Below are 27,901 nucleotides of genomic sequence, written 5' to 3' on the forward strand. Positions count from 1 at the left end.
AGGGTGTGAGCAGCTGGTGGAGATAAAGGAGAGCAAGCCAAGTAGAGGAAACCTTGCAGAGCAAGGGCTTGGAGTGAACAAGGCAACATTATCAATGGTGATGAAACACTCCCTTTAGGCCTGTCAGTGTACTAGGCACTGTGCTAGGTGCCTGGGCTCCTCTCAACACTCACTTTACAGATGAGAATGCCGAGGCTCAGAGAGCAAAGGGGCTTGCTCAAGATCACAGTGCTAAGAAGTGGCAGAGCCAGGACTTGAACCCACCTCTGTGTATCTCCAGATGCCCTCCACCAGGCCTCCCTGCCTCTCTGGGCTGGGCACTATGAAGGACGCAGAGATGATCCTCACTAGGATCCTGATCCCGGGTGCTCCCAGGCTAATGGGGGTCATGTGACTGGTACCCAAAGAACACAAAGAGGAGACATAAGCAGGACGGAAGCTTGGAAACAGATGCAAAGGGCAAATGAGGACTCAGAAGAGGGAGTCAAGAAACCTTGCTGGAAGCTTCAGGGACAGCTTCATGGTGGGGATATACTGGCATTGGGCGTTGCCAGACTGATGAAGTCTGGGGGTGATAGCACTTTGTAATAATTGACCTACATTGCTAAGTAACCTGCACATCTCTCCAAGCCTCATTTTATGTATGGGGAAACTGGGCTCCCAAAAGTTTCAATAACTTGCCCACAGCCCCACAGCTAAGAAGTGGCAGAGCTGAGACCTGAACCTGGGTCCTCCAAATCCAGGACAGTTCTATGTCTGCTCATGGCAGAGGAAATGGAAGGAGCATGTCAAGCACATGGCCGAAGAAGGGAAGTGAAAAGAAGAAACTTGGTGGACAAGGCCTAAGGCCACATCACGGGGTCCTGAATGCCACAGTCTGAAAAACATAGGATGATACTTGACTTTTCGACTCTTGAATGATTCACCTGGTACTAAGTATAGGTGGAAATGGGCAGGATAAGAGAAATGAGGTGAGTGCCTCTTCCTAATGTCTGGGTGGAAAGGCATGCAATATGAACAGGGTGCCCTAGACACTGGGTAAAAGCTAGATACAGGAGACACGGCCGAGGTAGATCTGACAGCATGTGTGGCTAGCTCCCCTTTAGGTCCACATGATCCAGGCCTCTACTTACCTCTCCCACGCCCTCTCCTTCTACCCTCCCCTTGCTCCTGCATTCCAGCCATGCTAACCAGCTGCTCACCCCCAGAAAACGCCAACTTTGCCTCCACCCCAGGTCCATTGTATCTGCTATTTCCTCTGCCCAGAACTCCTCCCCTTAGATCTTTGCATGGCTGATTCATTCTCCGCCCTCAGGTCTTGGCTTACGTATCACCTCCTCAGAGAGGCCTTCCCTGATCATCGGATGGACGTAAGTGCTCAGTCATCACTGCCTTACCCTGCTTGATTGCCTTCATCACCCTTATAGCTGAAGTTAGCTTGCGTGTTTATCGTCTACCTCCCTCCACTTGTCCAACTACTAGGATGGGTGCTAAAGGCATGTGGGAACCTTGTTGGTCTGGGTCACTGCTGTATTCTCGGTGCCTCGTGTCTGGCATATATGCCAGCATTCTGCGACTACCTGTTGAATGGCAGAATGTATGAGTGTTTGGACTGACGGATGGATGCCTGTATGCATTGGTTATGTGGGAAGGTGAGAGGGCTCTGGGAGTGACGGGGCATCTGCACAGAAGTATAAATGAAACCATGGATGCCAGCGAGGTCCCTGATGAGCAAGGTGAAGCAGGGTGGTGGAAAAGGAAGAACTTGGAGGAATGACCGAGGTTGAGGTGGCACAGAGGGAGAAGAGAAGTGAAAGGGGCAAGGAAAGAGGGTCAGGAGCCGTGCTCAAAGAAGTGGGAAGAGCTCCCCTTGCGCAGAGGAAGGAGGGCTTCAAGAGGGAAGATAGGGCCAGGGAGCCAAATTCTCAGGGCGGAAGTGGTATGAAAACCAATCAGTAGTTAGGATACAAAAAGGTCACTGGGATGTTTTGAGCCTGATGAGGTGTGTCCAGCATGGTGGCAGCCGAGGCCATGGGGGTCTGAGAGCCAAGGAGGCAGGCAGGGCCCCGATGCCAAGCAGAACATAATGTGCATACCCACCCATCCACCCAAGCCCAAGCCCTCTGCACAGAGGCTGACTGGCGAGGGCGAGGCAGGTAGGAGGCAGGGTAGCGGAGACTACCATTTATTCGTATCCACCATGTGCTAGGCACTGTGCAGCCACATTCACAGCCATTGGCTCATTCGACCCTAATGACAACACTGCAGTATATAAATAATTCTTAGCCTTATCTTCTGTGAGGAAAAAGAAGTCAGATAGGTTAAATGTGTCACTTAAGATCACAGCCAGGAAATGATGGAGATAGAGCTCTGAACCCAGGTCTACCATCTACTCTCAGCCACTCTGGCAACGAATGCCAGAGATGGGGAACCACACTGGTCCCCCACTGGGCAGCTGGTCCAGGGCAAGGGTCCAGAGCTGAGAGGTTGGAGGGATTCTCTGGCTCTTCCAAGAATCTCCCTCCTACACGACTCTTTGTCTCCTAGCGACCGTCACCTGGGCAGACATTATCATCTCACCCATTGACATCGGGGCCCTGCCTGCCTCCTTGGCTCTCAGACCCCCATGGCCTCGGCTGCCACCATGCCCAACCCTATACTCTGTCCCATCGCCCCAGCCTCCTTCCACGAGCAGGTCAGGCGGTGCTTGCGCCAGAAGGTCCCCTGGCTGCCTGCCTCAGGCCACTGGCTGGAGCTTCCCCCTGGTGTCCCTTAACACCAACACTGCTTGAGCCATCTCTCATCACCCATACCCACATGTGGGGGGCCTCCACTGTTCTCCCACGGGCGAATGACTGACAGCACTTCTGTTCCACCGTGCTGCCTCCTAAGGCTAGCTGAGGGCCCCAGGCAGCAGCAGTGAAGAAAGGCCAAAGGCACGTAGGGACAGCTTAACCCAAAAGAAGAGAATAAAAGGTAACAGAGAAATGGGACTTGACAGACGCCCCAACCTGTCCAGGCCGAGCGGGGCAGGCCAAACTGAACACTTGCTGAGCCTGGCTTGTTGCCAAGGTGTCACTGGCCTATTTGGCCCACAAGGAGGCGGACGTTCAGATAGAGGGACAGCAGTAGGACTTGTTTGCCCCAGGCGACCCAATGGCACTCAATGGGTACAAACATAGATTGGATGGCAAAGCCTGCGCTTCCTCTCTAACTGCCTCCAGGAGCTTGGGAAATTTATGGCTACAGCAGTGCGGCAAAGAGAGCCTTTTCCTGTGGGGAAGTAAAGACGAGGGGGCCTTTCTAGCCCCCGCCCTCCGGGCTTTGCCGGCCACTGGAGCCAGACCAGGGGCTGCCTTCAGGCACTCCAACCTCTCTTAGGCTGGTTTATGGGGAAAACCGGGTCTCCAAGCCTCCAGGGGCTGGGTTTCCACTCTTCATCCTGAAGCCTGGGCTGTGCGTGACAGGTGAAGGAAGGAAAGCAGAGCCGGGAGCATCTCTCCCTAGGGCTACTGTCAGGATGCCTGAGGTCATGCTTGTGTGCCACTCCAACTGGGGACCCTGGCCAGATCAGGGGACAGGGGGTCTGCAGCTTCTGCCCAAGCCCTGGCTTCCTGTAGTCCCACCTTCCCCACCCCCAAATCACCTCCCAAAGAGAAGAGCTGAGGCCCTCCCCATTCCCACCATGGCCTCCCCCCAAATCCTACACCGGTAATGTTCACAATTTCTCACGCTAACACTAATAAGCCCACATTGTAACCTGCCCTCAGTCCCCAGCCCATCATCTCAGGGAAGACAGTCACACAACCAGAGTCCATCTCTAGTAATGCTTTATTGTTCTCCCGAGGGGTCACATGGTTCCTGCCTTCCACCTCCCTCATCCCTGCTCCCTTGGGCTTTCCAGACCCCTGCTCGCACCCACAGATTATAATATACTCACAATAGAATACGTGTGTGTATATAGATGTGCATATATATGTATCTATATATATATACAAATACATATATATATTCTGACTGTACAGTATTTATAGGTACAAATAAAATAGGCTTAAAAATTACAACATTGGCTGGGACCCATCCCACTCCAGTTTATTGAGCTGAAAGAAAAATAAAGCACCAGTTGGCATCTGAACGTCATTTGGAATTCCACATAAGTCAAGATAGCTGCTGGGTGGGACGGATCAGGTTTGGATCAAGCCCCAGCTGGCTGAAGTGACACTCGGCCCTTCCATCTGGCTGGCCAGCTGCCGGAAGCAGGGGCCAGGTCTCTGCTTGATGACGGGGCTCTTATGTCAGCCTGGTACCATAGGCAGGAAGAGCAGGAGAAGGGACGCAGACACAGATATGTGTCTATTCACTACCATCTGCTTTTGCTTGGCCTGTGCAGTGGGAGTGAGCCCGTTTGCTCTCCAGACGTAAGAGTGTGTGACCAAGGGCCGCACAGAACACCAGGGAGTGGCAGATAAAGTAGGCGGCCCGAGCCAGGGAGACTGATTCACTGGTCTCCTGAGACCTGAGAAAGGAAGCCCCCTCCCCGCTCCACTACCATCTCCCAGGCTGCCCCAAACTGTCCTGTTGCCCGCTGGTAGTGCGCACTCTTTAAATCAGCCTCAGGTGAATCAGCATCGCATTTACACCAATAAAACAGCTCATGGTGTGGTTGGGGCTGCCCTGTGCTCATCCTCTTTAGTTCGCTTTCTCTGGCAGAGCTAGTTCAGGACCAATATTAGGCCCCAAGGCAGGACCAGAGCCTCCTGCCAACCTCAAAGGGACCCGAGCACCAAAAAGGACGGCTTGGCCTCTCGGAGTGGCAGAGAGCTGGATGCACACACTGCTCTCTACCTCCTTCCCCCTGCAGGTGGGGAGTGCTGGCAAGGCTTCAGACTGATGGTGCCTCGGTGGGCCTGGAGGGCTGCAGCAGTCTTCTGCTCCTGAAAATGACTCCTCTCTCTTGGGAGGACAGAACACAGGCTGGTGGGTACAGGTGGAGTAGAGATGGGACACTGAAATTCTCTCCTCCTCCCCTGTATGTGTGGAGGAGCTTCAGGAAGACAAGGGGACAGCAGGCTGCTGGATCGGCAAGGGCCTGGCTCTGCCCCTGGAAGCAACACGTGGGGGCTGCTCTCCTTTCCTTACCCCCTTACTTCCTTGGTGCGGAGGGGCCTGGGTGGTGCCACCCTGGCGCCGAGCTGAGGCTCACAACTTTGTCTCGGGGCCAGCTGCCTGCAGGGTGGGGAAGGAGTCCCGGATCTTTGCCACCTCCATGGCACACAGGTGCCCAAAGACTTTGTTGTACCAGTCAGGAGAACGGCCCCTGGGGAGGTAGAAGTAGGCAGGCATGAGCCATGGGTTCTGCCCTGGAGCCCTGGGCAGGAGGAAGGAAGAAAGGCCTCGCCCCCAGCCCCCAGGGATCGATGGCACGGGGCAGAGATGGGGAGAGTGCCGTGCGGCTGAAGGGGCCTGGTACCTGAGATCAGCGCGGCAGATGTGAGTGAGCCGGGAGCGGCCCAGGCCGCAAGGCTCCATGAGGTACTGGGAAGTGAGCATCATGGCCCGCACCCCTGACTCTGGCACGGGCTGCTCCGGATCCAGGGACTGGGAGACTAGCAGACAGCCGCCGCGGGGCAGGTCGGAGCGCCACATCCTGTGGGGAAGGGACACACACACACGGTCAGGTTCCCGGCGTCCATTCCCAGTCCACCTCCCTGGTCCTGCACGCACGGCAGGCCGACAGCCAGAAGCCCTCACCGGAGCACCACAAAGTCGCGGCAGGGATGGGGCGCCATGCTGTCGGTGACATAGTGGTACAGCTCCACGCCCGGCATCAGGGCTTCCAACACCTGGGCCCGCAGCAGGTCCTCGTCCCAGAGGGCCCTCTCCCGCAGAACACGGTGTAGCACCACGGCTGGAGGGGCCGCCACCTCAGTGGACGCCTTCCACACACGCAGGGGGTGCCCGTCTGGAGCCTGCGAGCCACGGGAGTGGGGACGGGGGACAGCCGTCAGGGCTGGAGAATACCCACTGTGCCCCTCCCACCCCCCCCGCCCCCAGTTCCAGCCTGCCCTCACTTCAGCCCCTGACAAGGGAAGGCTGCAGGGGTCCTCTGCTAACCCTAGCCAGATCCGGACAGGCCGTCCCTGTGTTCCCTGTCCTCTCTCCTTTCTGGATGTCTGCTTCTCCACCTAGTCAAAAGCACAGAGAGATGGCGAGACGCAAGTCCTCTGGGGCCTACCAGGCTCTACCATGAAAGGGACACGGGGCTTGGAATTTCTGGAAGTGAACAGGAAGAGAAGACGGTGATCATCCTCAAGGAACCTGCCATCTAGCACAGGCGGAAGGACAAGGGCACAGCTGCCACTCGGTGAGTCTTCCGTATGTGCCAGGTGCCGTGCCAGCCTCTCATCCCGATCCCAGGAGGGAAGTTTCACCACGACTGGCGTACACACGGCAAAGCTCGGGCTCGCGGTCTCACTTGGCACGGGAATCCAAGAAAGAGGATGGCTAGCGCCAAGAGAAGGACAGAGAAGGCACCTCCCATCTGGGACATGACAGGAGGCTCTGACCAAAGGAGAGGGCATATCAAGTTGAGGCTTCCTGTGGCTTGGGGCATGTAATGCTCGGGGCAGGTCAGCCAGGGCCGGAGCACAGAAGTGCAAGTGTGAGGAGCTCAGCACGGCCGTGGTGCAGAAAGATACTGGAGGTGAGGCTCTGCACGCACAGAGTTGACGTGTCTGCAGCGGGGCTTTGGTACAGGAATTCCGGCCGGCGATGCCCAACAGAGAGCCCCTGGTCTCATCGGGTTCTCGGGTCCTGAAGGTCCTTGGCTCTGCTGGCTGACACCCTCCAAGATCAAGCCGAGGCACCGTGCGACTGACGGGGCAGCTCCTTCCCTTGGGACTTTGGACCTCCCTGCCTGCCCTATGAACGCTCCCAGCTCCGTGGCAGCCACGGGCAGTGTGCTACTCACCTTCCTGCAAGCCAGCTCCGTGTGCTGGGGCCCTGGCATACTCATCCAGCCCTTGAAGCGCTCGGCAGCATCACGGAGCAGCTCCTGGACGCTCTCCTCCATGTAGAGGCTCAGGCTCCTGCCGGCAGCTTGGGCCTCCCGCAGCTCAGCCAGGCCCGGGCCGGGAGGGCAGAGCTCAGCCGCACTGTAGGAGCCACATAGTTGCAGCACCATGTCCTGGGGGACCTGGGAGAGCACACATGCACTAGGGCCGTGGGGAGCAACAGAAGGTCAGGGGCCATCAGTCCCAGAACCCACGGGATCTCTCCGGTCCATGTTCAGGGGCAGAGAGGCCTGGCTACGGCAGTGAGGTAGATGAGAAAGCTTGTAGGGCAAGAGTTGGAAGCTGAGGGGGTATGTGTCAAGTTGGGCCCTGTCCCTGACTGGGGGTGCAGAGCTCTGGCCTGGTGGTTCCCCTGGATCTGGGCCTAGAGTTACTCACTTGGAAAAGTTTCTTGCAGTCACTGATCATGTGCGATAGGCCCTGGGTGGCAGCCATGTTCTCACTCAGGTCCCTAGGGCCCGGCCGGCCAGCCAGGCTGCGTTTGCTCCTGATCCTGGAGGGAACGGGAGGAGAGGATGGCGCACGGGCACAAGACAAGATGGATGACCGGCTGGCTTCTAGCTCCCCCAAAACACAAAACAACCTGCTGCCCTTTAGAAGGCCCTGCTTCAAAAACATCCAACCGGTCCCAGGCCCCCGAAGAGCCAGGCTGACCCCTTGTGGTGATGCCTGGGAACTGCAGGGCCAGCCCTCAAGGGTCCGCAGCCCAAGGGGGCCCAGACCCTCCCCGCCTGGCCCTGCCACATCCTGCCCTGTTTCACCTGGGTGAGGGGCTATCCTTCTTGGAGACGTTGAGATGGAAGATGGAAGGCGCCAGGCACACTGCTAGGTTGCCGGCTGTCATCTGGTTTTCTTCAGCAGAGGCGATGTCACTTAGGAAATAGAGCAGGGTCTGTAGGACCTCGCGGTTCTCGTCGGGGAGCAGCAAGGTGGCGGCCTGCGCTGCAGCCAACCACTGATCCTTGGGGAGGACTGTGAGGAAGGAATGGCAGAACGGCTTTCTTATTCCCCTAGAAGCTTCCGGCAACAAGTCTCCTGCTTCTAGGAATGCAGAGGGCACAGTGGTCCCAAAGGAAGTCAGTGAGAGGACAGGGTAAAGATGGGCTCTGGGAGGTCTCTGCGTACCAGATCAAGCCCCACTCTAATGTGCAATGTAACCTTAGGGAAGCCCCTGCCTTTCCTTGGGGCCTCAGTCCAGGTCTCCATATAAGGGGTTTGGGGAACAGAGTGTGGTCTCCCTCCAAGGGCCTTTCCAACTCTGGATAGTAGATCTTCCAACGAGCTCATTCATGCCCACACCCGGTTCATCTCTCACAAGCCCCAGGATTCAGGGAGATCGAGAACGGGGCAGGTTGCTGGGGGCAGGTGCAGGTGACTCACGCTGGTAGATCTGCAGAAAAGTGGTGGTGAGCTTGCTGGTGAAGATAGGCTCTGGTAGGTCCCGGAAATACTGCTTCAGCAAGTCGGCCACATCGTAGGCCGATTGGCCGTCGTAGCAAACATTGTCTGGTGAGGTCTCATTCATTTGGCGCAGGTTCTGGATCCTGGACTTCACCCCCGACTTGCGGAAGATGCCCACCTGGCCCATGCAGGGAAGGAAGGGAGGGAGGGAGACATGCAGGGCAGGGGTGGGGTGGGGAGGAAGGTTATGAGGCCAGCCCTGACAGGGCCTCCCCAAAGACTTCCCAGCCTGCCAGGCTTCCTGACGGGCAGGGTAGGAGAAAAATGGCAAGACCAAAGAGAAGGGTTTTTATAGCCTCAGGGTCAAGGAGAAAGATGGCTGTAGCAGGAATGAGTAGGAAAAGAGGGACCGAGGCTAAGGCAGGCTCCTACAGATGGGGCCTACCGTGCCCAGGCCAAAAAGAAGCTGGCAGACAGCCGGGCAGAGGGGAGCTTCAGCTTAGGAAGGCCCAGAAGGGTCTCTAGTGGGCCAGAAAGGCCCTAGCGGCCCCCCTCCCCCACTCCTCAGCCTTGGCTTTCCTCCCCAGTGCCATCTCTCTGCAGGTCCCCCGGCAGGGCTCACCTGGTCCAGGCACTGGCTGCGCAGGTAGCGCATGGCTTGCTGAATGCTCTGTGGCAGTGGCTGGCCGGTGCGCTGCACGTGGATGAGGGGGGGCACCCCGAACACGTGCTGGCCCCGGTAGTCCGGGGTCTTATGCCTTTTCATGAACTTGGGCACTGACCTGTTTGGGGGAGTGACAAGAGGTCCGTGAGGGATGTTGGGGTCGGCCCAGACACAGCTTGGAGACTCCGCAGTCTCAGGGGGCTCGGGCAGGGATGCGGGGGTGAGAGGCACACCACGTCCCCAGAGTCAACATTCCCTGAGCACCTGCTCGGGGCCCGGCCCTAGGGAGTCACAGAGGAATCCAGGGAGCTCTCGGTCTGCTTAAGGGGATAATTGCATCAACAGGCGGGGACAGTATACATGGTCAGGAGCGGAGCAAGCAAGAACTTCGGCTAAGTCCCACGAGGAAGGAGAAGTATACCTAGCGGATCAGAGAAGCCTTCAGGGAGGATATGGAAATTCAGCAGGCTCTTGAGGGATAGGTAGGAGTTGTCCCAGAGGAGAAACGGGGAAAAGGCATTCCAGGCGGAGAGAAGAGCACAAAGGCAAAGGGGCAGGAAGGAGAGGACGGCACGCTCAGGGAAGGACAACGCCCCCACTGGCCTACATGGCGGCATGGCTTGAGGGCGGCAGGCTAAGGACCCCAGCAGCTGGGGCAGGGCCAGAACACGAAAGGGTCAGGATGGGAAGGAAGCTGGACCTTCCTTGGCACTGGGGGCGGGAGGGGGGGGCACGGAAGGGTGTTTATCGGGAGAGCAGCAACCAAAGCTGCCTTTCAGGACAATCTCACTGGCGGCAGCCCGGAGGCTGGGATGGAGGTACGGCTGGAGGACGTGGGGTCCCCCGCCCCCACTCCTCCTCGCACAGACACACGCACGTCCCATGAGCACCCCCCACAGACCATATGCAAGCCATGCCACGGCCCCTCCAGCTTTCTGGCACAACCTACCACTGCTGGCTTCTGGCTTCCTCCCGCCTGCACCCACCTTCTGGGGCTGACCCTGCCAGGGTCCTGGAGCGGGGACAGGGAGGGAGCCAGGGCGTGGGTGAGCAGCTCCCCGCCCACCCCACCCCACCCCCCCGCCGCCTCCCCACCACAGCCCGGGAGCACTCACCAGACCCATCCCGGCTTGTGCGGCACAGTGTACTTCTCCATGAAGGCGGTGAGCCGCAGCAGCGAGCCCTTGTGCAGGAGGTGGATCTGGCCGGCAAACTGCCGATTGATCTCCAGGGACTCTGAGTTCAGGCTGGGCCGGTGGGAGTTCTGGAAGCTGTGCCAACGGAGCTTCCTGGTGAAAGATGGGGGGGGGGCAGAGAAGGCCAGGGGGGCAGGTTTGGATGAATCTTAAGGTAGGCTGAGTTCTTCGGGTCCCTTTATTCTCCCCAAAGAGAGCAGATGCGGGGGGACGGGACTGTTGTCAGTGCTGCTACTGGGCCCCAGGGTGGAAAAACCGAATCTTAGTTTCCAGGACTGCCCAGTGGGCAAGATGCTCTCAGGGAGGGTGGCACGGAGCTGAGGCCCATCTAGAGCCACCAAGCAGTAAGTACCATCATCCCCTTACGCTTCCAAGACTGCAGCAGAGGGGCTGCTCTGAGAACCCAGGATGGCAAAGCTGGGGACCAGAAACCATCTCCTCTAATACCTTCGATTTGCACATGGGGAAACCAAGGGCCAGAGAGGAGCTAGAATTTGCTCAAGGCCGTATAGCAGAGGCAGGCCCTGAACTTAACCGGGAGGGAACGGAGACCCTGCCCCTGGGCCTCGGGACTCAGAAATTGCCTTGAGGGAGCGTTGTGCAGCGGAGAGAGGGGCAGGAAGAGAGAGAAGAGGAAGGGTGCGGAGGGGGAGAGACAGAGAGACACAACAGAGTCCCCTGTCCCCAGCCCTGCTCAAACCTCCCACCTGCAGGGTCTGGTAAGTGAGGCGCCAACGCCTGAATCTCGTCGTTCCCGCGGTGCTAATGCCTGAGGTCCAGCCGGCGAGCCTGCGGCCTCGGGCTCGTTCAGCGACTTTCCACTACTGTCCAGTTCGCCGGAGGAGGCCACGGTGTCAGCAACGGAGTGCCTATCTTCCACCGTCAGGCTGGGGGCAGAGGTGGGCTCCCCACCTGAATTTGCCTCCTGCCCATTATGCTGGGCTGGACCCGGGGCCTGAGCCTCGGCCTCGGCCTGTGCCCGTGCCAGGGGCTCGGCCTGCACCCGACCCTGAACCTGAGCTGGGACCACTGGCGGAACATCAGCCTGGCCCGGGGCCGAGGACCCTCTGCGGGCCGGGGCCTCCATCTGGGCCAGAGCCTCAGCCTGCCCCTCGACCTCAACTGTGGCCATCTCTGCTGCTGAAGTGACCTCCTCCTCCTCTTCTTCCTCCTCTTCTTCCTCGTCCTTATCTCCAGTCCGCAGGTCCGGGTAGACGGCCCGGGACCAGAGCTCTACCCGTTGCTGCAGCCCCCACACGTGCTGGAGGATATCGTCCAGGTGGGTGTAGCTGCCCCCGCCCTCGTCCTCTTCGGCTGCAGCCCTGGCCAGTAGTGGCTCCGCTGGGTACAGCTCGGGCATGTTGTCATAGATGCTGGCATGGCTGCCCGTGGAGCCGCAGGAACCCCGGCGCCCTTCATAGCCCCGGGGCCTACCTGGCTGCCAATCGGCCAGGCGCTGTCCGTCCTCAGGAAGCAGGCTCTCGATGGACAGGGAGCGAGGGAATGTGCCTGGCTTGTGGTCCCCGGGCACGTGCACAAGGCAGTCCCCCCGGTGCGCCCGCTGCGGATGCCGAAACATGGCCACAGGCCAGGCCTCCCAGGCCCTCTGAGTCGCAGTGCCGCAATCACCGGCTGAGGTGGCTGCCCTGTTCTTGGCCCTGTAGAATCCAGCTGAGAGGAAGCCACGGCGACTGCAGAAAGAGGAGGCTTTGGTGGCCTTCTCTAAGGTGGCTGGGCCACGCGCGGGCTCCGCTTGCCGACCGCCACCCTTTTCCTTCCGCCTCAGAGAATCGAGGTGCTTAAGGAAGCTACGAGAACGGTGCTTCTTGGCTTTGTCCCGGGGACCCTCTTGGCCCTGGGGGGCGCTGAGGAGGAGCTGGTTGCTCGGGCTGGGGACACGGCAGGGTGAGGGCAGGTCCGTTGGCTCCGGCGATAGGCTCACGGTGATGGCTGGTAGGGAAGTGGCACTGAGCTCTGTGAGGACGCTCTCACAGCTGGAGGTCCCCGGCAGGCCAGGGCTCGGGGGAGCCAGCAGGTCAGAGCAGCCCCCACGAGACCAGCATTTACTTTCTCGCTGGAAAGCCCAGTGGTTGCTGATGCTACATTGCTCTTCTTCTTCTGAGTCTTCATTCTGGGGAAGGAGCCACGGGGTCAAGGTCAGAGAAGTCTAGTCCCCAAGCCCTTGTTTGTACCCCCACACTCTGCCTCCAAACTCTTGGGGGACTTTGAGGTAAAGGGTCCCGCTTTCTGATGGAGGACATGTCCTAGATGGGGAGCTGGCTCTGGGAGCAGCAGAATAAGCCAGGGCTCAGGGACGGAGCCCAGATGGATGGTAACGGTCATCTCATTAATCTAATCCCTCCTCATGTTACAGACAGGGAAACCCAGACCCACAGATGAGAAGCCACTTGCCTAAGGTCATACAATGGCATGCACTAAGTCAGTGAGAGAGCCGGGGTTAGAATCCAGGTGTCCTGGGATGCCTGGGTGGCTCAGTCGTTAAGCGTCTACCTTCGGCTCAGGTCATGATCCCAGGGTCCTGGGATCGAGCCCCACATCGGGCTCCTTAGTGGGGAAGCCTGCTTCTCCCTCTGCCTGCCGCTCCCCCTGCTTGTGCTCTCTCTCTCTCTCTCTCTCTCTGACAGATAACTAAAATCTTTAAAAAAAAAAAAAAAAGAATCCAGGTGTCTTGTCCTCCTGTCCTCAGCAGCCTCCCAAGTCTCTAGGCTATAGTCTTAGATTAGAACCACAGAGTGCCAGAACTGGAAGGAGATTTTAGATTTTCTAATTTTCTACTTTGCGATATGGGGAAATCAAGGCCCAGAGAGGGGAAGAGGCTTGCTCAAGGCTACTGAGCAAGCAGTGGCAGAGGCAGGACCAGGCTCCAGGGGTTTCCTGCTTCCCAGGCCAGGGCTCTGGCAGCTCAGCTGGCCCTGCTGGCTCCAGACCTCTGGTGGAGAAAGCCCCAGAAGAAACCCACAAAGCCCGACCCTATGGAAGGATGAGGTCATCAGGCTAGCCTTCCAGGGCTCCAAGCGGACTAAGAATCCTCTCCGTTTCTGCAATTCCAGGTTGGCAGAGTCAGAAAGGCCTCTTGAGGCTATTAATGCCCCCCTCCAGTTTGGTGTAGAGATGGGGAACATGAGACTCAGGGGTATAAGACCTCATGGGGACATAGCTGGGGATCCTGACTTCTCAGATCATATAGGCCATGATTTTTCCACCACATTATTCTGTCTCTGCTCCCTAGTCAAGGAATTCTTACCATCGCAAAGCAGGTAGAGGAGGCAGAGAGATTTCCCTGAGGAAGGGCCATCACTGGACCAAGTTATGAGTAAACTCAGTGGGGAGAGGTGTGCCAAAGGGGGTGGGTGAGGCCATGGGCCAGCGTACCTGTTCTCAGACTCCAACCTCTAGGCCACACTTGCCAAAACCCAGCAGGCTCATAGAGCTCCTTACACTTCACTCCCAGGCTGGAGCAAGGCACCTCTCTGTAACATCTCAGACTCCCAGGGCACGGGAGCTGGTTTTGCAAGTGCCCTGTGTATGTCCTGGGTTCCCCGTGGTGCCACAAGGCCCCAGGCTCCACCCTTGCCATGACTCACTTGCTTGCTTTGAAAGTGAACTTCCAGTTTCATCGAGGCACAGTTGTTCAAGGTCATCAGCCTCCTGTAAGGAAAGAAAGCAAGCGCTCACCCAAGGGTCCCAACCAAAGGCTGCGGGGCATGACCCACCAAGACAGTCCCAAGATGCCATCCACTACTTTACATGCCCGAGCCATCAAAACATCTCCTAAGACCCAGTGTTCATGAAGGTTTCAGTGCCAGACGCAATGCTCGGGAGATTATGGCTTCTGTCCTCTGGGAGCTTATATATGCGGAATAAACCACTACAGAGATGGGGCAAGTTCAAGAACAGGGTAGACTGAGGCACAGCAGGCACAAAGGGGGGGGGACAAGGAACTTCCATGAAGGGGGATTAGGCAGTCAGAGAAGGCTTCCCGGAGGACAGGGGTGGGATTCTGAAGGAGAAAAAAAAAAAACAGGGACTTCTATGCCAGGCTTCCACAAGAGGCTGTGACAAGGGAGGGAAACGGTCAGTAAACGGACCAGCGCTGGTGTGACAGGGGAGACGGAGGCTGATGCGGTCGGTCAGAGCCAGATTGCAAAGGTGCCTCATGGTAAAAAAGCGTTGCTTTCCTCTGCAGGCAGTTGCACACCCCAAGCAGAGGGGTGCCTGCTTGGAAGCGGAATCTGGTGGCCGTAAAGAGGCTGGATCAGGGCGAGGAGGGGAATGGCAGGCAGGCCAGTTAGTAGGCTACTGAAGCAGATCCAGAAAAGCCGTGGTTTGGCCTGAAAGAAGGCCCAAACCCGTGTAAGTAGAGAGGGGCCAAAGCACAGGAATGTCTGGGGAATTGAACTGAAGGGAGAAGATGAATCACAGCCAGATCTTGGCTCTCTAGCTAGAGGGCCTGAGCGCTGCGGCGTCACAGACACAAAAGACAGAGTGAGATGTGCGACTGCGGCAGAGGAGTGTTGTCACAGGCTGGGCTCCTCCTCTGTTGGAGGGGACACGGACTGTTTCTTCCCCCGGGGAAGCCCCAAGCCAGGCCCTGACCTCCCAGGCCTGGCCCTTAGTGCCCCCTACCTGCACAGGGCCCCCAAAGAGTCCTCGTCCAGAAAACCGTGGTCCTTCTTCACAGAGCCAATATCCAAGGGAAACAGACCTTCTGTATGGCGGAGAAAAGCCAAGATGAGTCGAGGGTGGTAGGTCAGCAACTCAGTGCCAGTAGCCCTTGAGGTGGGAAGGGGAGGCCAGGGAAGAGAGGAGGCAGGAAGGCAAAAAGCCGAGCAGAAGGAGCAAACCTGGGGTAAGGGAGGGGCCCAGGGAGCTCGGGTTGACCATCAGAGGCAAGTTCAGGGTTGAGGGAAAGGAGGCTTGAGCTGGATGAGAGGACCCAACAATAAGACAGGTCCCCGGGAGATGGCAGGTCCGAGGTCTTGGGTGGCTGCCAAGAGCGAAGCTCACCCTCCCACCCCAGTCCCCTTTGCATCCTGGGCTACTCAGACAGGGAGCCTCCTCCCCGGCCCAAGGTGAACTGGGGGGAGCAGGGAGACAGTGAGAGAGGACAGTATGCAGCCGAACAATGCCTCATTTCCTCCTACTGGTCCAAACAGGGGAGCCCGCTCCCTGGGATGTAGGAAGGGGAGGGGAGAGAGGAAGGAGTGCGGTCAGAGGACAGGGCATCCAGGAAATCCCACACCTCTCTGCCTGACTGCTAAAAGAAACCCATTTTCTCATTTAACTAACATTACTTGAGCACCTACTTGATGTCAGGCACCGGGGATACAACAGCGAACGAGATAAAAATGATCCCTGCCTTCACGGAGAGACCGTACGGGGAACAAGATCATACAGTTCTAGGGGCGCCTGGGTGGCTCAGTCGTTAAGCGTCTGCCTTCGGCTCAGGTCATGATCCCGGGGCCCTGGGCTCGAGCCCCGCATCGGGCTCCCTGCTCCGCGGGAAGCCTGCTTCTCCCTTTCCCACTCCCCCTGCTTGTATTCCCTCTCTCGCTGTGTCTCTCTCTGTCAAATAGGTGAAATCTTTAAAAAAAAAGAAAGAAAGATAATACAGTTCTAAATGCCATGAAAGACATTAGCCAGGGTGATAGGGTAAAGCGAGGCTGGTGGGGTGGGGACCACTCGGAGAGAGGTGACTTCCGAGACAAGTCCTGAAGAGGGGGCTGGCCGGGCCAAGAGCCTGGGAAGAGGATTCCAGGCAGGACTAACAACATTAAGGCTCTGAGGAAGGAAAGGTGTGAGCCTGGAATGAGGATGATTCCTGGATGATTCCTGGCAGTGGGGCCCTTGGGAGGTGGAATTTAGACCTGTTCCATCTGAGATGCCTATCAGACAGATGAGGAGATACTGAATTGTTGGCTGAATGGATGAATCTGGAGCTCGGGAATGAGGTCTGACAGAGATATTTGGGAATCACCAGAAGATGCACGGTACTTGGAGAAGGATCTCCTGGGAAAGAAATGTGGAGAGGGAAGAGGGGCCAAGATTGAGCTCTGGGACACCCCAACATTTCGATCTGTTAAGAGAAAGCAGAGTCTGGTATAAGAAGACTGACAGCGGCATCTAGAGAGAGGCAGCCAGGAGAGGCGAGTGTTCCAGAAGCTGAAGTGAGTGGCCAACGCCCCTCATCTCTCAACGGCTGTTGAGAGATTAAGACTGGGAAGGGACCGCTGCATTTGATCACGTGGGAGTCCCTGGTGACCTGGACAAGGACTGTTTGGTTGGCAAAGTGGGAGTGAAGGCAGGGTACGGTGGGGAGTGTGGGAAGAAGAGGGAAAGTGGAAACAGCAAATATAAACAACTCTAAAGAACAAAACAGAAAAATGAAGGGAAACAGAGAAATTGAGGCCATGCGGGAGCTGAGATGAGGTCAGGGAGCCCAGGATGCATCTCTGCAAATGGCATCCTCAGCAGTGGTACAGTGCAGGGGCCCTGGTCGAGACAAGGCACTTTAACACACTGGTGACACCAGAGCTTAGAAGAGCCCAATCAGAGTGACCCACTAGAGATGACGCTGTCGTGACAGGAGCAGGACCAAAGAGCATAGCTTCTTGCGTGGTTGGAGAAAGGTTCCGATTGGCCTCCTTTTACAGATGAAAAACAGAGGGGTACGGCAAGCTTTGGGGTAGGGAAGGGGGAGCAACCGAGTAGCCTTACCTTCAAAAAGCTGAGCATACTGAGGGAATCCTGTTGCTCGGAGCCACTTGCATGCTCTCTTGGCTTCAACTTCTAAAATGGAACAGAGGGACAGAAATAGGCAGAGAAATGGGGTTAGCCGGGTGCTGGTACTGAGCCACCCCGGGTGTACGTTGCCTCACCTTCCGCGGACAAGCACCTCCAGTTCTCGGGATCTGGAAATGGCAAGGAAGGCATGGAGGGGCCTGGCATATTCGCTGGGGGTCACAGCCAGCTAGGATTTACCTTCGGTTCCCCATACCCTACCCTCTCTATGTCCTGGTGCGCCTTTCTTGAGCCTCACTCCCTGCCTGTCCCAATACCCCTCTCACTCTCCCAGCCCTGCCCAAGAACAGAACCCACCAGCAGCAACTCCCAGGAAAGCGTGGAGTCAGCCACAAAATGTTCAACGATTTTCATTCTCTTTCCCACCCTTATTATACCTAACATTCCCCAGCACTTTGAGAACCAAATCTCACTTAACACACACAATATGCTGTGAAGAAGGTCTTACTCTCTCTGTTTTATGGATCTCCAGACAGGCTCAGGAAGGAAGGGGCTCATCCACAGTTTCACAGTTGACCAAGGTAGCAGTACTGGGGCCAGAGATCAAACTCAGTCTGACTCCCACTCAGGGCTCCTACCCTTCTGACGCGGCAGCTTCCCCAATGCTCACCCTCCCCGACCACACATCGATTTCCAGCCCTCCCTCCCCAGGGAGCCTCCCAGGACTGCTCCAGCTCTCCCCGGTGGCTAGGCCTATGTGGTGTAATCCAGTGCTGATTGTCATGATGACACAGTGCGGGCCTGTGAGAATCCTGGAGGACGCTGGTTGGGTTAGCCTCCCACCTCTGCTCTGGGAAGGCCCAGCACCCCTCCCAGCCTCAGTGGAGACACGCACCTGGAACTAAAGGAGGCCAGGGTGGGCTGAATGCCATTAGCAAAGCCCTGGGACTGCCCAGGCAGCAATGTGTTTCCTACCCAAGTGCTGCCAGGGAGCAGGGGGCTGGGACTATGGGACCAGGCACTGTGGGGTTGGGGGATGAAGGAGGCTGCTGGCTCGGCAGAGCTGCTCTGGCCACAGAGCACGCGCCCAACATCTCCTTGATTTCCTTAACACCCATGACCAGGGGACTCCAAGGAGACTGGTGAGGTTTCTCTGAGACAGGAAGAGCTCTTTCTCTCCAGTGCTCTCCCACAGGGAAATCCAGGATGAGGTCCTGGCAGCTGGGACTGAGAAGTTAAAAGACAAAATGGTACTTGAGAGGATGCTGGGTGGGGACATGAGGGAGGGAAGAGGGCAGAAAGGTGGAAGTCGGTCAGAAAAAACAACAGGCTTCTCAAGGGTCACACACTGATGAGGATTTGAGGAGGGAGAAGAGAAGGCTCTGGAGCCCCCAAGGGCTTTGGGGGCAAACAGGAGTGGGGCGGGGATGAACATCTGTGTGTTTCCCAGAGTGAGGGCCACCCCAGCATCTGCCTCTGCACACAGCTGTAGCCAAGTCTGCTCATGTCCATGATCCGTGAAGATTGGCGTGGGACGGCACGCCCGTACGCACACACGGACAGGCCCCTCAGCCTGTGTGCGCACCCAAATCTGTATGTGCACATGTTTTTTGTTACTGCAACTTCCTAACCTATGATAAAGATCTAGGGGTCATCAGGACTTCTGAGAGGTCCTGGAAAGCGTTTGTTCCCACTGAGCTCAGCCAACAGTACCGCAGATCCTCTGGCAGGGGGCAATGCAGGCCTGGGAGAGGATGCAGGTCTCTAGGCAACAGGCCGCCTGGGAGAATTGTGCTAAGAGCTGCTGGGAGGGACTTCACATCAGCCCAGGAAGCATTAAAGGACATGGTTTTGCTGTTAGGACAGCTGAACCAGCTGCCATAACCACCTCCCTGTCTCCTGATCCTACCACAGCCCCAGGAGAAGGCCCTTCTCCATCCACAGAGCCCCTCCCAGCAGCCAGCTCTGCTATCCCATCATTAGGACAAAGAGAAGGTACTGAAGGAGGGACCTGGTAGGAGTTTCCAGAAAGGCAGGCACAGAAGGAAACAGTGATCCCTAAAAGGGCCATGAGTCTGGTATGGCCACCCCGGGCAGGGCAGGCAATCCCCAGGGATAGGCCTGCATGCCAAGAACACACCCTCAAAGTCCACTGCAGCCCTCAGTCCTTCGTGACTAGAGGCAGAACAAAGAGCGAAGGGAAGGAGAGAGGCACCTGCCTGCCCGTTACTCCTGAGCTCCCTCCTAAGCCTGAAGCAGGTGGGAGAGTGCAGTAATAAAGTCCTACATCTTAAATATCTGCACCATCTACCCGAGCCACGGAGGCAGAGCTCTTAGGAGAGTGGCGAGCCCCCTGCCCCTCTCATGCTAGGCAGCGGCCCTAGCCAGGGTTGTCAGGAAGGAAACAAGCTCACGTGGGTAGGCACCAAGTTCTTTCACTGCTACCTAGAGCCCTCTAGCCCCTTGCTATTCCAAATGTGATCCCTGGACCTGCAGCATCAGCATCACCAGGGACCTTGTTAGAAATGCAGAATTCCCAGGGGCGCCTGGGTGGCTCGGTCGTTGAGCGTCTGCCTTCGGCTCAGGTCATGATCCCAGGGTCCTGGGATCGAGCCCCGAATCGGGCTCCCTGCTCAGCGGGAAGCCAGCTTCTCCCTCTCCCACTCCCCCTGCTTGTGTTCCTTCTCTTGCTGTGTCTCTCTCTCTGTCAAATCAATCAGTCAATCTTAAAAAAAAAAAAGAAATGCAGAATCCCAGACCTACTGAATCAGAATTTACATTTATTTAACTAGATCCTGAGTTGATTTGCATGCACATTAAAGTTTGAGAAGCACTGGCCTATATCACCTAGTACAAGGATTCTCACCCTTGGATGCACATTAAAAACAGCTAGGAAGCTTAAAAAATACCAATTTCCTGGGGCCCCAGCCTCAGAGGCTGATTTAATTGGTCTGTGGTGAGGCTCTACAAATCAGCACTTTAAAAAAGCTACAGTACGGGGCATACTGAGGCCCAAGGGACTTTTCCAACTCCCACAGAGTTACGTGTCACAGCTGAGACTATGACCCTGATCTTTTATTTTTCTTTCAGTTTTTGTTTTATTTCCAGTTACTTAACATACAGTGTTATTTTAGTTTCAGGTATACAATATAGTGATTCAACACTTCCATGCATCACCCAGTGCTCATTACGACAGATGCCCTCCTTAATCCCCATCACTGATTATACCCATCCCCCCAGCCACCTCCCCTCTGGTAACCATCAGTGTGTTCTCTATGGTCGAGCGTCCGTTTCTTGCTCACTTGCTCTCTCTTTCCCCTTGCTCATTTGTTTTGTTTCCTAAATTGTCTTTCTCTGACATTTTGCTGAACATAAACTCTCTAGCTCCATCCACGTGGGTGCAAACAGCAAGATTTCATTCTTATTTATGGCTGAGTAATATTCCATACATACATACACACACACACACACACACACACACACACACACACACACATATCATATCTTCTTTATCCATTCATCAATTGATAGACACTTGGGCTGCTTCCATATCTTCCCTATTGTAAATAATGCTGCTAAAGACATAGGGGTATATGTATCCCTTTGAACTAGTGTTTTTGTATCCTTTGGGTAAATACCCAGTAGTGCAATTGCTGGGTCATAAGGTAGCTCTGTTTTTAACTTTTTGAGGAATCTCCATACTGTTTACCAGAGCGGCTGCACCAGCTTGCATTCCTACCAACAGTGCAAAAGGGTTCCCCTTTCTCCACGTCCTCACCAACACCTGTTGTTTCTTGTGTTGTTGATTTTAGCCATCCTAACAGGTGTGAAGTGATATCGCACTGTAGTTTCAGTTTGCATTTCCCTGACGGTAAGTGATGCTGAGCATCTTTTCATGCAGCTGCTGGCCATCTGGATGTCTTCTTTGGAGAAATGTCTATTCATGTGTGACCCTGATCTTTTCATTTCCTGTCCAGCTCTCTCTTTTCCAGTAAGTTATGCCACTTGCCCTCAGATGCCAGGTAAACAAAAGGCTTAGACTCCAAGGAACCAACTCCAGGTCCCCCCAGTTTTTTCCGCCCTTCTGATACAGTAGAGTTACAAGCCTGAGTTGAAATCCTGGTGCTGCCAGTCAGGAGCTCTCTGACTTTGGGCAAGTTACTTAAACTCTGTAAGACTCAGTTTCCCCCTCTGTAAAATGGAGGTAATAGAGTCTACTTGGAATAACTACTGAGAGCATTAAGTAAAATACTGGAGAGGGAAAAAACAAACAAAACCCTGGCACACTCCCCACTAACTGAAGGGTCCCAGGAAAAAAGAACAGAAGAAAGAGGCCCAGCTGGCATTTCCTTTCGGGTCTGGAAAGTGGCTGCATCCACATTACTGTCAAAATTGCAGCCAAAAGGCTCTGGGAAGTGTGGTTAGTTAGGAGGCAGACGTTTCAAAGAGGTCACAACAGCTTCAAAAAACAAAGGAGCCAAGGAGTTTGAAGCAGGGCTACGGACTGAATCCCCAGCAAGTACTCCCTGGCAGGAATCTGGAGAATGTAATGGGCTATTACCCAACAGGATGTCAGGGACACTGGCTCCCAACAATACACCACCTCATGGAGGCCTGGGAGGCCCTGAGGCTCCCTCCCAGATGGAGCAGTCAGAGACATATGTCTTGGTGATTAAGGACTGAGCTAAAGTGCTTTGCGTTCATCCCTCCCACCCGTCCCAGCCTGCCCAGGCTGGGCCCAGAAATGACCAGTCACCCCCAGGAGAGTCCACTCACCTGAGGTTGGGGCCCCGGTATCCCAGACTAAGGATGGCCTTATGTGCCCGGCGGGGAGAGTGACACAGGGCAGGCTGAGGCGAGTGATGAAGGAATGTCTGTAACCCCTAGTCCTGCTTCTATGTCCAGATGTGCAGATTCCAGCAGTTTCAACCTCTATATTCTACAGGCCGTGCTCTGGCCAAGGCTAAGATGATATGCTGGGACAGGTCAGGAATGGCACTCAGCTGGCACAAGCTGGATTCCACAGAGATTTAAGCCCAGACTCTCTCCCTGGGGAGGGTCCCAGCTGATCTGAGCCATAAGAATTGGGGAAAAGGGCATACTCAAAAGCTCCAGGGTCAAATCAGGTCTCAAGGCCATGCCCACAGGTTTCCTGGAGGGAATGTCAAAGAAAAATGGCTGAGCAGCAGCAGATGATTTCAGACAGCAATATGCACCTACACTTATGTAGGCCACATAGCGGGATCCTCTTAGCACAGAGCTTTTTTTCTATTCAGAGGAGGATGGAATGAGGAGAAAAGTGGGGCTTCTGTTCCTGAGAAACACTATATGAACAAGGGTAGTTTATGTACTCAGGAAAGGGGCAGCAACATCTCCCACGGAGGAAACGCAATAATGCTCAAAGATGACAGAACTGAGTTGAAGAAAGCTTTTTCCAATCCAGCTAGCTCCCCTACTCACTGCCTAAGTCATTTTAGCCAACCTGCTTCATCCCCTAAGCTTTGGATTTTGATCTATGTAGTGAAGACCAACAGCTTTCCTGCCTACCTCCGTGGTTACTATGTGGAATGGGTCAGGTTTTGCCTGGTTTTGAAAGTGGCTGTATGAAAGTTATCATTAGAGAGCACTACTTTTGTTAAGACTACTTGAACTTGGTGTCTCTCTCTCTCTCCTGAAACTAGTTTTACACTGTATGCTAAGTGAAATTTAAATAAAAAATGTTTAAAAAGACGGACCTTGGTATGCACACATTCACAGTCTTTAAGGCTCAGTTCAGAGTGTGTCCTACTTGTAAAACAGTGAGCATGAGCTAGGAGGAAAAGAAAAGGTAACCGGCAACTAAGTTGAGGGAGGTCAGGCCTCACCCAGCCAATATCACCAACCCCACCCTCTTCATGCCACACTCAGGGGACTTGAGTCCTTCTCCCTTGTGGTCACTCAGTGGGTTATGAGAGAGCTGCCCAGACCCCACTTCTGCCTACTCTTTCCCAACCCAAAACCCAGCTCAGGCAGAGGTACCAGGTAAGACCCGGAGCCCAAGACAAGTAATGGGTGGATGTCACAGAGGCCCAGAACAACGGGGTCCTTGTTACTGCCAAAAGAGCAACCTCTCCACTCAGACTGCACATTATAATCTGAAAGCTTTTAAAAATTCCAGGGCCTGGCAGGGGGGCGGCGGGGGGCGGCTGGGTGGCTCAGTCGGTTAAGCGTCTGCCTTCGGCTCAAATCATGGTCTCAGGGTCCTGGGATCGAGTCCTCGTGGCGGCGGCATCATCATCATCATCAGGCTCCCTGCTCAGCGGGGAGTCTGCTTCTCCCTCTGCCCCTCCCCCCAACTCGTGCTTGCAAGCGCACGTGCGCTCTCTCTCTCTCTCTCTCAAATAATTTGAATTTCCTGGAGGGAATGTCAAAGAAAAATGGCTGTGCAGCAGATGATTTCAGACAGCAATATGCACCTACACTTACGTAGGCCACATACCAGGATTTTTCAAATCTTTTTTAAAAATTCCGGTGCCTGGGCCCCAGTCATGACCATTTAAATTAGAATCTCTGGGAAAGTTTTCATTTGTTTTTGAGAGCTTTCCACATGATTCTCAAGTACAGGCAAGGTAGAGAACCACTGCCCTGAACAAACATGGCCAGCTAAAAAGCCACAGCGTAGGTGTCTGGAAAGATTCTAGCCAGAGGCCATACTCAGGCCCATTCTGGTCACTGGTCCGTGTTCTCTCTAGGCCCAAGTGAAGGAGCAAGAGACCAATGAGCAGTAATATGAATGCATATGGTGGGACAGGGGAGGGCGAGTCTGTGGGTGTTTGCGAAGGTAATTTATTCAAACAGTTAGCTGGCCTACTCCATAAGGAAGCTTTCAGCAAATGTGCTGATTTCCTTTGCCTTACTTTGCTTTCTATTTGGAAAGACATCTCCTTCACGGCCCTCGCTCTAGGACGAATGTCTCCCAAACAAGGTCTGGGATCAGCATGGTCTCTCCCACCTTTAGTGAGCCCAGGAGGAAAAGCCAGCATTCTGAGGGAGTAGAGAAAGACCTGGAATGCCACTGTCTATGTGACAACCCAAGTTTCCAAGGTGGGCTTTGCAAGGCCGAGCTGGTATTCCAGGTAGGCAGAAGGGCCCCCCACCACTCCAGGCCCTGCTGCTATAGCTGGGAAATGCTAGGTCCTGGCAAACAGATCCTCAGCTCATTTCTCTTGGTGGATGCAAGGCCCTTTTCCTTTGCCCACCTTCACTCCCAGAGAGGGATCCTTTAAGGAAGACATGTGGGCTTTCTGTCAGGGGGCTTGTATCTCACTTGGCCCCAAGGGGTTATTAGCGGCTCCTTTCACCCTCCCATAAGGATACATCTAAGGAGCCTAGGCCACAAGAAGTGTGCCCACCCGGCCTTGAGCCTTGGGTCCCTCAGAGGCGGGGCTTCATTCAAATTTACACAAAAGCTGCAACAGGGGACTGTCTGGCTATGACCCCCCACTCCAGAGGGACAGAGCGAGAGGAGCCCTCACAAGGGCTCATACTAACAGCTGTCATGACTTTTACGACTGCCAAGACTTCCCTTCCTGACCTTGGGCGGAACATTCAGGGGGGTCCGCAATACCCTGTCCTCCGGGAGACTGCGTACACTTGTCTCCCTGCTACTGCTGTTCTTCGCTGTAATCACAACTCTTAGTAGAGTCTTACAGGGGAGGGGGCAAAAGGGGGAAAGAGGCAAGACCAAAATAGCTCTCATCCCACATTCCAAACCCCACAGGAGGGGTGCCGCAGTAAGGGCTGTTGGATTTCAGGCAGCCAGCTTGGCAGTGCTAGCCACTGGCTGGCCTCTAGCTTGTTAGGTCGCAAGGCAGGACTTGGGGCCCCTGCTGCACCTGTTGGGATGCCAGTCTTGATCTCAGCCAGAGCTACAGCCGGACGCCAAGCTCCCGGGCCCGTGTGAGCAACGCTTTTGGAGTCTCCCTGTCAGAACTGCAGCACCACCAAGGCACACAGCCCAGGCAGGGACAGTACCATGCGACTGGGTGGCAACATAGTGAAGCCACTGAATCTTCCTGCTGGCTAGTGGCAGGTTGATATGTGTGGTCCCCGTTCTAATACCCCTCTCTCCTTAACGCTCCATGTCCGCACCAAAGCCAAAGGGAGTCAGGGAGTCTCAGGGAGTCTCAGCCAGGGATAATGTTATGCCCCAGGAGACCTCTGGCAATGTCTAGAAACATTTTTGGTCATGGCAATTGGAGAGGGATGCTACTAGCACCTATTGAGTAGAGGCCAGGGATGCTGCTCAGCACGCTACAGTATCCAGGACAATGCCCACAACAAAAGAAAGGCTGACTCCAGACCTGAAGTGTGACACTGAGGTCGGCCTCCACCTTCCCTGGGGGCCTCAGGCACCCCCTCCTTGAAGATGTGCTAAGGGATGAGGCAAAGACTGGATGCCCGATTCCGTGGAGGTCCCTTGTCTGTGGACACTGTCAATCCCTTGCAGGCAGGGTCAGGTCAGCCAGGAACAAGTGGCAGTTCGAGTTTGGAGTTTTTATACAAGAACCACCCCCCAACCGTGCCCCTCTCCCCCACGAGGTGCAGCCTGAGATCTGGTATGCAGCTTCAAGTGAGGGAGGCACAGAAGGGCCCTGTGGCTAAACCAGGCCTCTGGCCTCCCGGGGCTGCTTGAAAATTGGGGTCCAGAGTCCAGTCTGTGGTCTCCTAGGCTGGTACTTGATACTGCAGGGTTGAAGCAGGCACCTGACATTCTTGCCCAGCCGGTGAAGGTCAAAACTGCCACCTACTCTGCTGCAGTCACTCCATTAGCTTTCTTGCCCTCAGGGGATCCTGCCCCCAACCCAGTCCCAAGTGCTCTGACAAGGTCATGGTTACAAGGAAGGACTGGTGTTTTAATAAGTCATGCACTACTCCATCGCCTCCAGTCGCCAGCCTGGAGGCAAGAGATACCAGCCTAACTGGTCTGGGGCAGATGTTAGACCAGTGGTAACTGCTCTCCACTACGGTACAGGTATTGGACTGAAGGTCAGGAGAACTACATTCTAGCCTTAACTGTACTAGGAACTTGTTGGGTGACCGGGGGCAAGCCACCAACTCTGTCTGGGCCTCAGTTTTTCCGTCTCCTAGTGGCCGCTCACCAAAATCTAGACCCAGAGCAGGGGCATGTGTGATTCACACTGGCTGGTTCAGTAGAGGGAGCACATTCTCTTTTGGGAGACTCCAGTGAGGGTGGTCAGTGGGGACCAAGACCAAACCCATCTTCCCTTCCCAGTCTGGCTCTCCTGCTTTCCTGCCTCCCAAGGCACCCGAACACCCAGGCTTAAACCACTAGTCATCCTGTTCTGTCCTCTCTCGACTCATGTATTTAAGTCACCAGGTTCTATCGACTTTTCCATCAAGCGGTCACGGTTTCCCAAGCCCAACCGTGCTCTAGGCTGGCATGCCTGGATTACTTCAGCCCTCCAACTTCCCGGCCTCTAGTCTCTCCTTTCAATAGGTTGTCCCGCCAGCTTCTTCTTACAAGAGCCCAGCTCTGACCTGGCCACTCTCCTACTCTGCAGCCTAGCAGGCTCCCCACCGCCCACAGCACAGAGCAGACACCAGCCTGCTTTCCACCTGGCACTTGAGGCCTCCTACACCCTAGACCCAGCCTGACTTGAAGCTGCAAACTCCCATTATTCATCAAGACAGAGGTCATACCCCACCCCCATGAAATCTTCCTTCCCTGACCTCTCACTAACCCCCTACAACCCAACCGCTCATTCAAATGAAGTGACCCCCTACACATTCCCATTACCTTCTCAGCGGCACATGAGACTGTCTACCCCATTCAACCAGAGTCCCACAGCATTGGATCCTATTGGTCTCAGTATCCCTACTGCAGTGCGGTAAGGGCTACAGAATGTTCTGGCAACACCCAGACGGGAAGTCCTGCTTTCCAGCTAAACAGCGTGCAGGCTTCTGACTCCACCCATTCCTCTGGCATCACTACAGCAAAGACACGGAACTGAGGAGACACGCTGCTTGCAACTCAGCCAACTAGATAGCCAGCAGAACACCTTGCCCCAGGGCAGAAACCACGGGGCCAGGAACCAAGGCCCAGAGGTGTAAAAAGGGAAAATAACCTCTGCCTGAGGGTGAAGGCATTCTGGCCTCAAGGAACCCTCAGCGCTTTCTTCCCAAGCTCCTGCGAGGGTACATGAGAAGGGACATGCGCCGTCTCCTGCTTCCTCTCTTAGCCTGCAAAGTCTTGGCACTCACCCATTTTGACCCTGTGCCACCACTTTTACATCCCACCCCCTCCCTTGCCTACTTCCTTTTCCTTTTGCAGAGGCCAAATATAAACTCCTGGGCAGGAAATGCCTTGAAGGAGCCTGGTCCCACCCTGAGATCCCAGAAAAAAAATTGTCTCTTACTGAAAGAAAATGGGCCCGAGAGAAGTAGCCTCTTCACAGGGTCTGTTCCCCCTCTGTAAGCCAGTGGACACAAGCCTCGCCTGAGCCCCGCAGCCAAAGGGAGGGCTGTGATTCTGGGCAGAAAGGGGAGGGCAGGGACCTTCCTTGGCTTTATGGGCAGGGGGTGGCAACGTGCATGCTTAGGCCATGGGGGGTGAAGGGAAGGAGAATCCAAAATGGTGACCTAACAGCTGTGTAATATCTAGAAACAGAGGTTTTCGGGTACAGTGGGAAGACTAACGGGCTAACAATCTGAGAATGTGGCTTTTAGTCTTGGCTCTGCTACTTCTCAGCTGTGGTTGTGTTCCTTATTGATAATAACACTTATGATACTGAATGTATTTATTA

At 55.3% G+C, this 27,901-nt stretch overlaps 1 protein-coding gene across 7 annotated transcripts in view; it reads right to left on the reverse strand.

The window, feature by feature from the left end:
- Positions 1-3,819: 3,819 nt before the first annotated feature.
- Positions 3,820-27,901, reverse strand: part of STARD8 (StAR related lipid transfer domain containing 8) — a 40,762-nt gene continuing 16,680 nt past the window's right edge. For 2 of the 7 annotated variants that reach the window (XM_027608908.2, XM_027608913.2), the window contains exons 2-16: positions 17,073-17,144; positions 14,982-15,063; positions 13,940-14,003; positions 11,042-12,465; positions 10,254-10,427; positions 10,088-10,150; positions 9,097-9,256; positions 8,454-8,652; positions 7,835-8,045; positions 7,452-7,566; positions 6,971-7,195; positions 6,072-6,185; positions 5,752-5,969; positions 5,471-5,647; positions 3,820-5,317 (exon numbers count right to left, since the gene is read on the reverse strand). In XM_027608908.2, coding sequence (XP_027464709.2) covers positions 5,200-5,317; positions 5,471-5,647; positions 5,752-5,969; positions 6,072-6,185; positions 6,971-7,195; positions 7,452-7,566; positions 7,835-8,045; positions 8,454-8,652; positions 9,097-9,256; positions 10,088-10,150; positions 10,254-10,427; positions 11,042-12,465; positions 13,940-14,003; positions 14,982-15,063; positions 17,073-17,144 — 3,416 coding nt within the window. In that variant the 3' untranslated portion in view covers positions 3,820-5,199. Of the gene's footprint in view, positions 5,318-5,470; positions 5,648-5,751; positions 5,970-6,071; positions 7,196-7,451; positions 7,567-7,834; positions 8,046-8,453; positions 8,653-9,096; positions 9,257-10,087; positions 10,151-10,253; positions 10,428-11,041; positions 12,466-13,939; positions 14,004-14,981; positions 15,064-17,072; positions 17,145-27,901 lie in introns of those variants that run through there. The other 5 variants (XM_027608909.2, XM_027608910.2, XR_003522695.2 and 2 more) reach the window with 5 other exon arrangements.

This window comes from Zalophus californianus, chromosome X (genome assembly GCF_009762305.2).
Source record: "Zalophus californianus isolate mZalCal1 chromosome X, mZalCal1.pri.v2, whole genome shotgun sequence".
Classification (NCBI taxonomy): Eukaryota; Metazoa; Chordata; class Mammalia; order Carnivora; family Otariidae; genus Zalophus; species Zalophus californianus.